Raw genomic sequence first — 13623 nt, 5'->3', positions numbered from 1 at the left:
ATTGAAGTCTCTATTCACCAAAGCTTTATTGCACCATAGCAACGTGTACCACCCAAATCTTATGTCTGGTCTTTCCACATTTAATGTTGTTTTATCATTTAATTTAATCCACTCCTGTAGCCATATCATCTTACATGCCCATCTAAAGATGTTTATATCTGGCATGGCACATCCTCTTTCTTCTCTTTTAAATTGTTCCACTTAATTCTTGCTTTACCCCCTTTCCAAATAATTTGTTTAAGTTCTTTATTCCATTGATCTATGATTCTTGGGGTTATACTAATTGGTAAATTCATAAAAAGGAATAGAAACTTAGGGAGTGTGGCCATTTCTATTGCATTTATTCTGCCAAGGAAAGATAAATTTAGGTTTGACCATCTATACAATTATTTACATATCTTATTCCACATTGTTTTATAATTATTATCAAAAAGATTCATGTTGTTATTGGATAACCAGACTCCTAAATATTTTACTTTATTTTTGACTTGAAATCCCGTTTTTTGTTTCAATAATTCTTTTTCTTGCTTATTCAATTTTTTTGGTATTATCATAGATTTTCCCTTGTTGATCTTAAATCTTCCGAACCAATTTATTTCACACATTAAATGTTCGGTATTATTTATCGGGTCTTCAAGAATCACAACTAGGTCATCCGCAAAGGCTCTCACCTTTGTTTCTTCTCCCTTTATTTTAAGTCCTTTTATCCTTGAATTATTTCTAATCTTATTTAACAAAAATTCCAATACAATTATGAACAATAATGGCGAGAGCGGACATCCTTGTCTCCTTCCTCTTCTTATATTAAATTCTTTTGTTAGTTCTCCATTAACTTTTAGACAAGCTGGCTGGTTTTTATAAATTTCTCTCACTCTATCTTGATCATCTTCTTTCTCTTTCTTTTTTCTTTAACCTCTCATTCTTTAATTAACCTGAACCTTTGCTTTCCTTGATTCTTCTTGTTGTATTCTTGTTTGTAAGTCAGTTGCTTGCTTTTTCTTTCGCCCCTTTCTTCTTAAACACTAACACTTTCTCTCTTACATTCATAACACACACTTTCCTACTTATCTGTGACTTCCTCCACTTTGTGAAAATGATCCAACTAAATACTCTCTTAAACCTTGCTCTCTTGCTTATAGCCTCCTCCTTCAATGTCTTAACAATGCTATACTTTCCAAATGTCCCAACTACTATATTGCCTCTGATACAAATATCTTTGACACAGATAATAACCACTAGGTTTTCCAGTCTTCTTTTTCTTTCTCTATAATCATTATCGTCGAGATTCTATAATACGCTATATTGCTTTTTTATTATTTATTTGTTTGTTTCTATACTCCTTCCTTAGTTTATCTCTTTCTCCCTCTAACAAAATACAAATTATTTTCTTATATCATAAAATTAAAAATACACAGAAGAATAACACAGTTACGAAATTAAAGTGCAACAAGAAGGATCATCAATAGATAATCAAATTATTTACCTATTTCTTCCTAATAAAACCTAATACTTTCCCCCAGTCTTCTGATATAGTTTCTCCTGAATTTTCTCTCAATATGCGTGACAGTTTGTCCATTTGCAATAAATCATAGAGAGAGTTAACCCATCCTTCTGTTTCTGGTATTCCTTTTGTCTCCCATTTCCTGGCGTATAAACTCTGGCGCTAGCTAACATAGACATCCATATCCTCCCATACTTCTTACCTGTATTGTGCTCCAACATCCTTAATAACATTCATCCTGGGGTTTCTTCTGATGTAATTTCTAGCATCGTATTTATTGCATCTATTATCTGCCTCCAGTATTCTTTCGCTTTTCTGCATTTCCACCAACAATGAAAATAGGAGCCTGCTGCTTTTTCACATTTCCACCATAAATTATTCATTTTCTTATATATTTTGGCTATTTTTATTGCTGTTAGATGCCATCTCAAGTACATTTTCAACCAGTTTTATCTCAACCTTTGTGCCAATGTAAATTTGATATCTTTCTTCCATATATTTTCCCATTTATCATAATCAGTCATGTCTCCTATGTCCTTCGCCCAACTGAGCATTACCTCTTTCACTGTTTCTTGCTCCGTGTCCCACAATAATAATACTTTACAAATTTTGCCTATCATACCATTTTTGTTTTCTCTAATTTCTAATATTTTTTCTCATTCATATTATTTTTAATCCTTCCCCATTCTTTTAAATCACATCGTGTTCCCTCTTGAGTTTGTCAATATTCAAACCAATTTAAATCAATTCCTTCAGCTTTTAACTCGTCTTGAGATTCTTCCCTTCTCCCAGACAGCCTCACCTTGAAGAGCAGTCTTCCCAAGCCAAGTGTAAAGTCCAAAGGAACTTGCTCAACCCCTCCCTAAACCAGCCCCCAATTCCCAAGCTAAAGCAACACAAGCGGAGGTTGCATAGATACCAAGGTTGTGTAGACTCCCCCTTACCTTCTCCCAGGCAGCCTCCCCTTGAAGAGCGGTGTTCCAAGCCAGCTTCACTCCTCCTTGATAACCAGTCTACAGCTGCAACCCCATCCCTCTCTCCAAACGCTCTCCTTCATCTAAAAGCCACTCCATCTGTCCTTCTATAATTTTCCATGACGTGCTTTCTATAACCCATCATTCTACACTACCTACTATGAACTATGACTATAACTCCTACTTTAACTCTAATAACCAAACCCTAATATTTTTACTCTTTATGACAGAATCCTTATACACTGTTTCTGACATGCAATGGACCAGTCCCAATCCTTCAGGTGTACAGCACCAGTCTGAAGTGACAATTCTCCCATCTCAATCTTTCAGGCAAAGAGCATCAGACTGAAGTCACATTGGGCCAGTCTGAATGTTTCAGGCAAGAAGCATCAGCCTCAGGTTGCAATGGTCACATCTCAAACCTTCAGGTAAGCAGCATTAGCCTAAATTGATAATGGTCCCATCTCATTGGGGCAGGCAAAGAGCATCAGCGTGAAGTCAAAATATCTCATGAATCCCTTTATTCATGCATTTATTCATTTAGGGATTCATGCCATAAGGGTTATAGGTTTAGGTTTAGATTAGAGTTAAAATAGATGGGATTTACAGTGGGTTAATATAATATGTTTTAATATGTGCTTTAATAGAAGATACTAGAAAGAGGGAGGGAGATCATGGCTAAAGAATGTGATTGTTTGCTAGGATTGGAATGTGTGGGAATCATCCTTCTAACAGAGGCTTGAGTTTAAAGAATGGTCTCTGTAAAAGGAGGAGGAACATAGAGAGTTATTGGTATCTTTATATTATATTATGTTGTTATGGGTTTGGGCTTATTATATTTTCATATGGTATCATATTAGATTGGGATTGATAGGGAGATAGATAGATAGATAGATAGATAGATAGATAGATAGAGATATAGATATATAGTTAAGCCATAATGTTAATTAAAACTGAGTTCTGTGGTCCAAGGCCACAGGTGCAGTGATTGAGATAAGGCACATGAGAGTTTAATTGTTTTTAGAAACGCTGCCAGAATCCCGGATGGGAGGACACTGTGCAGGAAAGGGCTATCCAATTAATTAGCTTTATTGGTTAATGGGGTGGGGTTAATTGATATGGTTATAAAAGTGATATGTTTACACTTTTTTTCATCCCTGACCAAAAAGTCAATTCTATTGCATGTATCTTCTTCATTACAAGCTCTTCCTTTTTCAAAGGACTATCTTTTGTGTTGCAAGAGGGGCTGCAATTAGGACTCTGACAGATATCTATCTCCCCTTCCATTCACCCTGCTATCCCAAAAGGGCTGAAGAACATATTAAACCACAGAACCTATCCCTGCTCTTGTGTAATGCCAGGTCAGTCAAAAATACAACACAGATAGTTCATGATCTCCTTCTGGATGAAGAGGCTGACCTGGCTAGTTTCACGGAGACCTGGCTGGGTGATGATAGCTCAGCCACCTGGGATCAGGCCTTACGAGCTAGGTTCTCCATCAGTGAGCAGGTAAGGGGATTGCCTTTGGTCCATGAAGACAATCGTGCCTTGAGCAGGATACCTATCTGTAAGATAGGCCACATCGAATATATTTGCCTCAGCTTAAAGACTAGGGAAAGTCTGGGGATTCTGTTGGTTTAATGTCCACCCCATTACTTAACATAAATACTCTCTGGAAAAGATAACATCAGAATTAACACAAACCAGGGAAAGAGTGACATTCCTGGAGGAAGAAAATAAAAAATTGGGGAAAGAGATAGAGAGATTATCAAAAGAACATACTGAAGATACAGCAGAAAGAATTAAATTAGAGCAAAGATTTAGAGAGAGATGTCTTAGAATAAGAGGTCTTCCTGAACAGAAGGACGAAGATCTATATAAAAGGCTAATACCGGCCTTGGCTGAATTTATGGACATAGATAATGAAACGTTTCTCCTTGAGGTGGACAAGATGTTTAGAGTAAGCTCCTGGGTCGCAAAACAGAAGAGACTGCCCAGAGATATCGTGATTTATTTTGTTAGGACTCAAATGAAAGAAGCAGTTCTACAACAACATTTTCATACAAGATTCAAAAGTGAACTTTTATTGTTTAAAGCTATCTCTGGGAAACTGTTAAGGAAGAGGAAGGAATATGGACCACTGACTAAGGTTTTGCGCAGCAATGGAATCTGCTACAAATGGGAACTAAGGGCCTATCTTTACAATTCAAGCAAAAAAGATACCAAATCAACTCGGTACAAAAAGCAAGAAATGTTCTACATGAGAATGAAAAAGAACTTAATAAAGGGGGCAGTCAGAAAGAAGAAAGAAACAACCCTGGAATAGGAGAAGAGGATAAGGAGGAAGAGAGCTTAGAAGAAGAAACAGAAGGAGGAGCATTGATTAGGAAACCAGATGCAAACACCAGAGAGGACGATATAGATGGAGAATATGACGATGAAACGGGAAAAGATGGACATCCTATCATCGAATGTTAAAGGAATTAACAGCCCAAAAAGATGAGGTAAACATTTTCATTATTGAGGGAAACAGAGACTTGATGTCATTTGCCTTCAGGAAACCCATATAAAGGAAGAGGATATAAGATTGTTGGAAAACGCCAAATTGGGGAAAGAATACATAGCAGCCTTAAAAGAGAGGGAAAAAGGTGTAGTGATATATGTAAAGGATAAATGAGAAACTAAAGAGGTATTCTCAGACCCCAATGGATACTTACTTGGTGTAGAAGTTACTTTACAAGACCAAAAGGTCCTAATGGTGGGAGTTTATGTACCCTTAGAAAATAAAGGCCTGTTTTTTGGAAAATGGAAAAAACAAATGCCAGACCATATGTGCGATAGGACCTTAATGATGGGAGATTGGAATAGACTGATAGACCCCCAGATAGATAGAAAAGCAGACAACAAAATATACTTAAAGCAAGGGAAATTGCTGAAATCTTTCTTTGACTTAAAAGAAGCCTTCACATTAGGAAATCCTTCTTTGAAGAAAATCTGAATGGAGAAGTCAGCCCAGAGATCGTCTGGGACACAAGGAAAGCGGTAATGAGGGGTTTCTCTGTGAAACAGTCTTACGAAAGGGAAAAATAGAGAAAAGAATTGGAAAGAACTACAGGAAAAGTTAAAGGATAAGGAAGAATTCCTTAAAGAAAAACCCCAAAACAAAATGATTCAACAACAGATTAAGAAGATTCAAAAGGAAATATCCAGATGGCTAATAGAAGACCAGGAGAAAAAATTAAGATACATCAAACAGAAACACTTTGAGAATGCTAATAAACCTGGCAAATGCTTAGCATGGAAACTGAAAAAGGAAAAGGAGAAACGGATCTTTTCAAGGGTTAAAGAAGGGGATGAGATTTATTCCAACCAAAAACATAAGAAAGAATATTTATATAAATATTTCACAAGTCTACACAAAGAAGAATGTATTTCCCAGGAGAGGATACAAGAATCTTTGGACAGAAAAGATATAGTAAAGATTGATGAAGAACAGAGAATCGAACTTAATAAACCAATAATGGCTCCTGAGGTGCTAGAAGCAATCAGTAAAACCAAGGCACCAAAAGCGCCAGGGACAGATGGTCTAAGCGCAATGTATTACAAGAGCTCACAGAAAGAGATAATTAAACCCTTGTATATATCATTAATAGACTCTCACAAAGAAGAACGCCTGACTCTTGGAAGATAGATGATACTGTACTGATTCCTGAAGAAAGTAAGGAGCTGCTGGAGGTGAAACATTTCAGACCCATTTCTCTCCTTAACAACGATTATAAAATCTTTGCAATGGTCTTAGCAGAAAGATTTTTAAAAACCCTACAAAATATCATAAACGAAGACCAAACGGGCTTCCTCCCAAAAAGGCACCTTAGAAACAACACGAGAAATTTAATAGATATTATAGACTTCTATGAGAAGAAAATAGATTAAAAAGCAGCTATGATTTTTCTTGAGGCCAAAAAGGCATTTGATGAAGTTACTTGGAACTTGATGCTGGAAACCTTAAGAAAAATGGTTCTAGGAGATAACTTTATCAGCTGGATAGATGCAATCTATAGAAAACAAACAGCAAGACTTATTATTAATGGGGGGAAAGCGAAGGCGTTACCTGTAATGAGAGATACTCCTCTCACCTTTGTTATTTATGGCCACTTTAGAGACTCTGAGTACTAGCATTAAAGAAGATAAGAAGACCAAAGGCCTGGAAATGAAGCAGGAAGAGTACAAACTTAAAGTATACGCGGGCGATGTGGTGATATACTTATCTGACAAAGTAGAAAGTATTAATCCCCTGCTTTATAAATTAGAGGAATACGGACAGCATTCAGGTTTCCAGATTAAAAGGGATAAGACAAAAAAGTTACCCATGAATTTAACAAAAGAACGATCAGGAAAATCTACAAGAGGTGACTGGCTTTAAAGTAGGAAAAAGGGTCAAATATCTAGGTGTTGAGTTCACCTCTAAAAACCAAGACCTCTTTAAAAACAATGACAAGAAAATACAGGGTGATATCAACCAAGATCTCAATAGATGGGCTAAACTCAACCTATCCCTCTTGGGTAGGATCAGGGCAGTTAAAATGAACGTACTGCCTAAATTACTGTTTTCATTTCAGACTATATTATCCTTCTTAATGACAAACCATTTTTAGAATGGCAGAAGGACCTGCAAAAATCCATCTGGGCAGGAAAAAACCTAGAATCAGTTTTAAATGGCTAATAGATGATGTAACGATTCACAATCCTCTCTTCTATTTTGACCCGACGCTTCTTTGGGTGTTTGAAGGACAGTCGTGTGGATGGATTGTAAAATACAGACCAAGCGGCTGGTTAAACAAGAATATAAGTTTATTTTTAACACAGAATAGGCAAAGGTATCTTTGAGATGGAGTTGTTACTCTGTCTTCTTTTCTTACATATATACAGGTCTGGGTTTAACTCTATAATAATAATAATAATAATAACAACAACAACAACAACAACAACAACAACAAGAACAACAACTCTGCCACGCAGGCTATACTATCACTCAAGAAATGATTTAAGCCAAAGCCCTCTTCCTGAGTCTGGTTCCACTGAGTCTCTCTTCTAGACTCTCCAGAACTAATCCTGTCCCTCTCTGGACAAAGCAGTTCCTTAAGTAACCATCCCTCAGGAACTATGGGAACCCAGTCCTCTCTTGGACTCTATTGTTCCCATCCTCTCTATAACTATCTCCCACTGAACTCCCGCTTCATCCCTCAGGATTGCAAACCCTAACTGACTCCACCCAACTGCCAAGCGGAAGCTTCAAACTCCTCAGCCAGCACCTGATTGGCTTAGAGTCTCTGGCTTCTGATTGGCTGGTTTGTAAGTCAGTCCGTCACACGCCTCCCCCCTTTAATAGGTTCATTGAGACACAGAACCAAACGGTTCTATGGTCCAAGGAACTCCCAGTTATCAATTATACTTACCCATTATATATAACATTATACACACATCAGGTGACACATGTGATATATTTCATATACTTGTTTTATCAATAACCATTATCAACTTAAATATCTTTGGTATTTTCCTGTATGTTCCCCCTTTTAAACATATGTCTAATATCAGTTCTACTTGTTATAACAACTTACCATCATTTTCTGATAAGTTTAGCAAATTATATCCATACCCCACATCACTTGTTGAGTTTTAATATTTTAATAACACTTAAATAACCTTTTTTCCCACCTTTAGATCTTTATATGTTCCATTTAAATGTTTTTATCAAACATACTTAATCTTTTAACCCTTTTATCTTATTGGATTAAAGACTGATGGAGCATCCTCTCCAACTACTTTGTCCCGTTCCCAGTATGGTTTTGAAAACATTTCATCTTCCATTATACTAATGGCAAACTACAATATATTGGTTTTCTAGTCTATCAACTCAATTATATCCTTGTCCTTTTTAGGAGTCTTCTCTGGATCAGTCCTTGTAACTGACTGCGTGTTTCTTTTTACCGGCTGTGGACTTAACACCTCATCTAGTAAAAAGTCTTTGCTTCCTCCTGTTTCACTGGACCACATTCATTGAGTGCACTGAGCAATCTTTACATCTTCTTCTGTAGACCGTAAAGTGTCCCTTATCAAAATCATCCCATTCTCTAGATAGTTCATCACAATCTTTGGTCTTTTTCCCTCTGTTGAATCTCCTTTTCCAGTTGGTTGATGGCTTTTGGGGTCCCAGCGACGCTTGTCTGTCATCTTGTCGCCACCAGTATGTTTGACAGCGAAGTTTATAGACGTGAACATGTTCTGCATTTACACATCTATTCTTTCAACTTTTTCTTTAAGATTCTTCCAATCTCTGTGAACTAAACCTTTTTCTTGGGTTATATCACCTATTTGCCAAACTACATATTTTTTCATTACTGTCCCATTTAATATATAGCTTCCAGAACCTTGAACTCTTTATTAGAACCTACAAAAGCCTGTTGTGATGCTTTGAATAACTAGTTGGCAGACAAAATCTCTCAGATAAGAGCCGATTTGGATACTGGTCTTACGACAGAGGCAACAGGAGAGGTGTCCAGAGCCTCCACCTGTACTGTTATTCTGGATGAATTTGAGTCAGTTACTACAGAGGATGTGGACAAGTGCCTTGGGAGTATGAAAAATAGGACTTGCTCTCTCGATCCTTGCCCGTCTTGGCTGGGCATCCAGGGGAAGATAACATCAAGATGCTGCTAAAAATATAACTAATGCATCTTTCAGGGAAGGCTGTCTTCCATCTTGCCTCAAAGCGGCGGTGGTTAAACCACTTCTACAAAAAAAGCCTTCCCCTTGACCCTCTGGACAGAAACAATTACAGGACTGTTTGGCTCTTACCATTCTTAGGCAAGGTAATCGAGAGGGCAGTCGCTATTCAACTCCAAGCAGTCTTGGAAGAAACTGATTTTTCTACATCCATTTCAAACTGGATGTAGGACGGGTTACAGAGTTGAGATGGCCATTGTCACCTTAGTCGGTGATCTCCATTTGAGCATCGACAGCTCTTTGAAAAGGGGAAGTGTGACCATGCTGGTGCAACTGAAGGCCTCTCAGCGGCCTTCCATACCATTGACCACAATATCCTTCTGGAACATATGGGAGAGTTGGGAATTGGGGCACTGCTTTCCAGTGGTTCAGGTCCTACATCTCGGGCAGATTCCTGTCACTTGGGGACAGTTCTTCATCCAAGAGGGAGCTCAAGTCAGGCATCCCTCAAAGCGTGATTCTGTCCCCAATGCTATTCAACATTTACATGAAGCTGCTGGGTGAGATCATTCGGAGACATGGGGCGGGGAGCAGGGAGACCTTGAAACAGTATTATATGCGCTAGTCACCTCTTGGTTTGACTTCTGTAACGCATTCTACATGGGGCTACCCTTGTGCCAAGTTCAGAGACTTCAATTGGAACAGAATATGGCAGCCAGGTTGGTTACGGGCACTTCTAGAACTGCCCACATTACACGGGTTCTTAAATCCCTCCACTGGCTGCCCATTAGGATCCGGGCAAGATACAAGGTGTTGGTTCACTCTGGAACGACCTCCGGATGAGATCCGTCCTATTAACACCTTGGAAGCCTTTAGGAAGGCTATTAAGACGGACCTCTTTCCAGACTAGATGAGATCTATTGACTTGCCTCACCCTCCTCCTGACCCTTACCCTTGCCATCGTTAGTGTGATGGAAATTGCTATTGATGTATATCGTTCCTGCCCTCCCACTTCTCCTTCAGAAAACGACCCATTTCTTGCCTGAAAAGCTTTTTTTACTGTATTGTGTTATGAAAGTTTTAAATTTTCTTGCTGTTTAATAGGATTTTTAAGGGTTGATTAATGTTTTTATAATTGGGAGAAGGGTGGGGGTTTGGAATTTTAATTGTATTTCTTAAATTGTATGTTATTTTATTACTGTAATCCTCTTTGATTCCACTGAGGAAAAAGTAGAATAATAATAATAATAATAATAATAACAACAACAACTTCTCTTCAAGGGAGTCAAAAGCCCTTTCAGTATGCTTCCAGAACTGGGGGGGGGGGGGTGTTTCTGGGGCTGTGGGTCTCTCTGTTGGTCCTCCTCTGCAGGGTTGTTGTGTAGGAAAAGGTAAGTATGTGAGGGGGTGCCCAATCTGGTTCCTGTGGGTCTCTAAGCCTAGTTCCCAGGTTGACAGGGGATTGCCAGAGTTTTGAGGTCCCTCCGTCTCCCTCCTCTTGGCTTTGGCTAAGAGGATTTTGGCTCTTCTCTCCCCCCCAGAGCCTCCTCCCCTTGGACTCCAGAGAAAACTCCCCTCCCCCAAGAAAAATGCTATTGAATCCTATCCTGTGCGATGCTTTCTATTTGGCACAAAACTCTTCCCCAAATGAAGCATCAGAAGAAAGGGTCTCTCCTCGGCCCCACTTTCCACAAGGGAGGGGGCTCCTCAAAGACCTTTTTACCTTTGGATCCCCCTCCCCTCCATGGCCATGCCTCTCTCCAAGGGTCCCACCGGCCTTCATTTCTCATAATAACTCCCCAAGTACCCTGGACCCAAGGAATCCCCCAAGGAGGGGGCAGGGAAGGAAAGAGGGAGAGGAGGCCTTGCAGGACCCCTGCCTTTCTTTGGGGGGAGAAGAGGGGCTTCTCCCCTCCAGCCATTCTTCTGAATGAACAAGGGCTCTCCCCACTTCCCTCCCTCCCTCAGAACAGACTGTGAGGGCAGCAATGGCTTCTGGGGCTGAGACTGTGCAGGCGCATATAGTCCCAAAGGCCCCTCCTCAGCATGCACAGGAATTGCCAGGTCCTAGATGCTGCTGCTTATTTCGCTGGCGGCCTTTGTGGGAAAGAAGGTATGCGCCGGGGTTCAGTGGCCTCCCCTTCCTTCCCTCCTTTCTTCCTTTGAGGAGACCGCAATGGAGGCCAAGGTGCAGTGCTGGACTCAGGAGGGAAAGGCAGGAAAGGAAGGCTCTGCTTTGGAAATATAGCTCTCTCTGTGTATCCTGTATGTTTGTGTCTGTGTGTCTGTGCTGTTCTTATGGCTGGGAATGGAGATGAGAACTGAGGAGAGAAGAAAGGGTCAGTTTTGGGCAAATTCAGAAATTCTGTGCATCAAAGTCCAGTGTGTTGAAACAGTAAAGAACTTTATTGAGAACACATAGAAATTCAGTGATTAAGCCAGAACTGACCACTCCAATCCAAACAATACATTAAAACCCCTAAAACCAAAAACATGACCCTCTTCCAAACCGAGCCCCCACCTCCAATTCCCACAGTCTCTGCCCCACAGGTAACAAGGCCCCCTTTTGCCATTCCCAAAAACTAGCCCTTTCTCTTAATGCCGGCCTCCAACTTTCTTAAGCCAAAATCCCACACATTGCAAAAGCTATAATTCCCATAACTATTCTAACCAGCTGCAACAAATCCCAACCTCCCATCTACCTAACCTATACCACAACCCACAATCCCCAGCCAAATTGACAACCCAAAGCAATTATCTATACTATTGGCAATTAAAACCTAAACATAACAAAATCCAACTTGAAAACATAGAGACATATTGACAGACAAATTTTACAAATAAGATCACAAGGGCCTTTTCTTTGCACTGCTGGATTGAAAATATATTTTTTGTATTCATTATTGACAAATATAATGTTAGGATTTGTGTGGCTTCTCTCCTCTGTGGACTCTCTTATGTCTCACTAGGCTTGACTTCTGAGAAAAACCTTTCCCACAATGCTGGCATTTGTATGGCTTCTCTCCTGTGTGGACTCTATGATGTTTCACTAGGTCTGACTTTGAAGAAAAACATTTCACACAATGCTGGCATTTGTATGGCTTCTCCGCTGTGTGGACTCTCTGATGTTTCACTAGGTTTGACTTCTCAGAAAAACATTTCCCACAACCCTGGCATTTGTATGGCTTCTCTCCTGTGTGGACTCTCTGATGTTTCACTAGGACTGACTTCTCAGAAAAACATTTCCCACAACGCTGGCATTTGTATGGCTTCTCTCCTGTGTGGACTCTCTGATGTATCATTAGGATTGACTTCTGAGAAAAACATTTCCCACAACGCTGGCATTTGTATGGCTTCTCTCCTGTGTGGACTCTCTGATGTTTCACTAGGACTGACTTCTGAGAAAAACATTTCCCACAACGCTGGCATTTGTATGGCTTCTCTCCTGTGTGGATTCTCTGATGTGACACTACATGTGACTTGCAAGAAAAACATTTCCCACAACGCTGGCATTTGTATGGCTTCTCTCCTGTGTGGACTCTCTGATGTATCATTAGGATTGACTTCTGAGAAAAACATTTCCCACAATGCTGGCATTGGTATGGCTTCTCTCCTGTGTGGACTCTCTGATGTATCATTAGGATTGACTTCCGAGAAAAACATTTCCCACAACACTGGCATTTGTATGGCTTCTCTCCTGTGTGGATTCTCTGATGTATCATTAGGATTGACTTCCGAGAAAAATATTTCCCACAATGCTGGCATTTGTATGGCTTCTCTCCTGTGTGGACTCTCTGATGCATGACTAGGATTGACTTGTAAGCAAAATGTTTCCCACAATGCTGGCATTTATGTGACCTCTTTCCTGTGTGGACTCTCTCATGACTCAAATGTTTTTCTGTAAAGAAGGACAATTACAGATGAGACTGAAAATCAGACTTAACAGAGGAGGGTGTTACTGCATGATTTAGCCCTCATTAATCCCTCCTTCTTAGAGATTAAATTAATAAAGTTGCTGTGAGTAACCTAATCATGACCCTGATGCTTATGCCCCTAAATCCATTGAACAGTTGCATTCTTACTCCTAGGAGCTAGCAAAGAAGAGACCATATGGGAACTGCCTTGAGGGAATCAGTAGAAGAAGATAGTCAAAGGACTGTTGAAAAAAAATATTCAATTAAACATGTGCAAAAATACTTTGATTGACAGGTGGCATCATATCCTGTGAGATGGCCACTGAATGCTGAGTCAGAGCCCAAGGCATGATGCAAGCTAACTGCAGAGGATGCTTCATGCTGTTTGGCACCAGGAGAGGACTCACAACCAATACAGTATACAGCTCACATGAGGATTGGAGTGGATTGGATCGGAGTTGTGTGTACAAGGGATGGTGAAGTTGATGGAAGTCGGAGAGGAGAGCTT

General features: G+C 39.8%; 1 protein-coding gene across 1 annotated transcript in view; it reads right to left on the bottom strand.

Moving 5' to 3' along the window:
- Window positions 1-13055, bottom strand: part of LOC149284988 (uncharacterized) — an 80671-nt gene extending 67616 nt beyond the window's left edge. The window contains exon 1 of the mRNA XM_089495956.1: window positions 12136-13055. Coding sequence (XP_089352082.1) covers window positions 12136-13004 — 869 coding nt within the window. The 5' untranslated portion in view covers window positions 13005-13055. The remainder of the gene's footprint in view (window positions 1-12135) is intronic.
- Between the last annotated feature and the right edge of the window lie 568 nt (window positions 13056-13623).

This window comes from Sceloporus occidentalis, unplaced genomic scaffold, assembly GCF_023333645.1.
Source record: "Sceloporus occidentalis isolate IW3139 unplaced genomic scaffold, rSceOcc1.0.p SCAF_86, whole genome shotgun sequence".
Lineage (NCBI taxonomy): Eukaryota > Metazoa > Chordata > Lepidosauria > Squamata > Phrynosomatidae > Sceloporus > Sceloporus occidentalis.
The sequence above is the reverse complement of the archived record's forward strand: the minus strand, read 5'-3'. Positions and strand labels throughout refer to the sequence as shown.